The sequence below is a fragment of the Cryptomeria japonica genome, chromosome 11 (assembly GCF_030272615.1).
Source record: "Cryptomeria japonica chromosome 11, Sugi_1.0, whole genome shotgun sequence".
Lineage (NCBI taxonomy): Eukaryota > Viridiplantae > Streptophyta > Pinopsida > Cupressales > Cupressaceae > Cryptomeria > Cryptomeria japonica.
In genome coordinates this window covers 667,797,715-667,800,711 of record NC_081415.1, presented here as the reverse complement: position 1 = coordinate 667,800,711, position 2,997 = coordinate 667,797,715, and the positions used below count along the sequence as shown (strand labels likewise).

At 37.4% G+C, this 2,997-nt stretch overlaps 1 protein-coding gene across 1 annotated transcript; it reads left to right on the top strand.

The window, feature by feature from the left end:
• Window positions 1–640: 640 nt before the first annotated feature.
• On the top strand, window positions 641–2,230 carry LOC131078996 (uncharacterized). The gene is made up of 2 exons (XM_058016861.1): window positions 641–976; window positions 1,793–2,230. The coding sequence occupies exons 1-2, from the start codon at window positions 641–643 to the stop codon at window positions 2,228–2,230; spliced, it is 774 nt and encodes a 257-aa protein (XP_057872844.1).
• The last annotated feature ends 767 nt before the right edge of the window (window positions 2,231–2,997 follow it).

The following is a 2,997-nucleotide window of genomic DNA, read 5'->3' as shown; positions in this document are numbered from 1 at the left end:
ACAAACTTGTTCCTAGCTCTGCACCCAAATTAGAAAGTTTCCTTCTTTCTACAAGCATTTCAACTTCTTCCTCTACATACATGAAATCCAACTTCAATGTACACAAAGTATTAAGGAAAGTCTGAGTGTTTGAAATTCCTCATGCAAATATTATGCAAATATGAAGATCCAATGAATGAATTAAGGTGAAGATTCAACAATTCATCATTATGCAAATCCAAAATTAAGGTGAAGAATCTACCTCCAATGGTGAGTGTGCTTTTTGATCTTGTCAGGGGTTGAAGTCAATGTGGATGCTTGCACGAGATTGAATGCACAAATGACTTGCCCCCTTTTGTTTTTTTTTCAATAATGCCCGTTGTTGTCGGAATTTCGACGAACATGGGCACTTTTTGAAAAACAAAACAAATTTCATTACTAATGCCTTCTCCGTCGAAATCAAATGTAAAATTACCATTGGAATTCCAACAAATTTGGGCATTTTTTTTTTTTTAAATCAAATTTGGTCACAATATACCTTCTCCATCGGAAATCTCCGTCAGAAATTTAGACCAAATGTATTAGTGTGACTCTACTACTTCCTCTTTCCTTTGTAATCCACGGCCACAGTTTATTCTCACACTTCCTCCTCAGCAAAATCATGAAGACCAATGTATCATTTGGCATACAGGCCGGCAACCCTGCCATAGAAAGCGTCCACCATAGCTTGCACATACAGATTGAGGAACTTGTACTGCTCACAACAGTGTACAGAGCCCTAGTTTTTGCCTACTCATTGTTGTATAGATCAGCAGTGGTGTACACAGTGGCATCTATCTACACTGACAAAGAATTGTCTTACACAAACGTTATGAGAATCGTGCCCAGAATATGGAAGCATCTTATCTTCACTTTTCTCTGGTTTTTCCTTATTATGTTTCTATACTGTGTGGCCATCATGGGCGCCCTATTTTTCTGGTTATTGATATCCGATGTGGTTGGACTGAAGAAGGGGACTCTCTGTTAGGATTCCCACAGATACTGAGAGGGGGGATGAATCAGTATCTAACTGGTGAGTAGTATTTCTTAAGTTAAAACATGCAGAACATAAAATAGCAGTATACTGGTATGCAAGAATTAATGCAATAAACAGAATCAGAAACATCCACATGAAAAGAACACCATAACACAAGATGTTTAACGAGGAAACCCGGTGTGGGGAAAACCTCGGTGGGATTTGTGACCCACAATATTCACTTACTGGCCAATAAGAGAATATTACTTACAATAGGGGCCTGCACATGCAGGAAAGCCAACTGCCTAGAGCTCATTGCTCAATGAGAAGTCACACTGACTTACAATGAGGATTATACTAATCCAATGATCTATACTTCTTTACAATAGCATCTCCAATGCCAGAGTTAGTACCAGTTCTAACTCTGTTCTTTACATATACCCTCGACCTATAATTCGCACATTAGGTCTACCTAATAATTTTCTTTATGCTCGCTTACTTACACACTTAAATGTCTACAATGATCTCCTTTATATACAAGAGTCATTTTACAATTTTCCAAGTTGGCTTACAATAATAATCAAAATATTACATATCAAAAATCATGTCGGCCTCTATGTCGGTATACATCTTTTCTTCTGTGCCGGTGTCGATGCCGGTGTAGAGTGATCTTGTTGATGCCGGTGCACTATCTTGCTTGTGTAATGCTTTGCCGGTATGATGTCTTGTCGGTGCCATAGGATTGCAAGGTTGCCATCAATGACAAAACCTTCAATCATACACAATGTCTCATTGGAGTGTCCATATGCCAACACTCTCTTTGTTGGGGTGCTTGTTATTGTCATCGTTGCTTTACTTTTCCACATGTATATCGTTATGGTGTGGGAGCTTGCCATCGTGGTGTGCGTGGAGCAGGATATACAGAGATTGGATGCTATGAAGAAAAGCAAACAATTTATGAAAGGAAAGAGGGTCACAGCGTTGACACTGTATGTTTTGTACACGTTGGTTATGGGTGGCGTTCAGAGCTATTCAGTGTATAGAAATGGGGAGCAAGTGATTAGCATGGGAGTTATTGTGGTGGTGGTGGTGTTTCAGTGTGTTGTTGATTTAGTATGGCTGCTCACCCATGTCGTCCTTTACTTTGTCTCCAAATCCTGTCACCGTGAGGACATAGATAAGTCGGCCTTGTCCAATCATTTGGAGACGTATAATGGAGGCTATGTACTTCTCTAGGTGATCAGAAGAAAATTTGAATTATATTTTTTTTTTTACTTTAGTTTGTCTATATGTTACTAATTTTCATTTTTGAAGGTCTTAAGGGCATTTTTAGCTCTTGCAACTGGCGAAAGAGTTCTTTCAAATTTGTGTCTACAACTCTTGGAGACCTTTCCAACGAGATCAACGGCTCTTAATTTCGAGTCCCGAGCAGAAAGTTATGTCTAGTTGAAGTTAGGATAAAATTTGATATAGTTTTTTAAAAATTTCGTAGTTTTTAGATTTTATTATGTAATGAACAAATGTGACTGTTGGACTTCGATTCTCAAGAGGTTTTTTGTGACTCTTGGAATCTCATGAACTTCTATATGTTTGGTTTTCGAATGAAATAGATTACTGTTTGGCTTGCTTCAATTCTATGATTTCTGGTTCTTGTAACAAAATTTACAATACCGCAGGTTCTCACTCAGGTGTTGTCATCCGAATCCATAATCCAAATCAGTAGGATGCTTCTATTCAGCTCAACATGTTTGACCCATAAAGATTGTTTGGGAAAGAGATAGCTTAGATTACTGCACATAACTTTTTTTCTTTTTTGGTAAAATAATCTAGGATAGAACATCTGAGGAATTGGAATATTTCAGATTAATGAATGCTCTAGAAATTGATGGTTTTCAGATTTAATCTTCTAAGGTATTGGATTGAATGTTAGATTCATATGATATTTTTCTTCTATGACTTTATTTTATTTTATGCTCCGTTTTGTTCTAGTTTTTGTTGCTTTC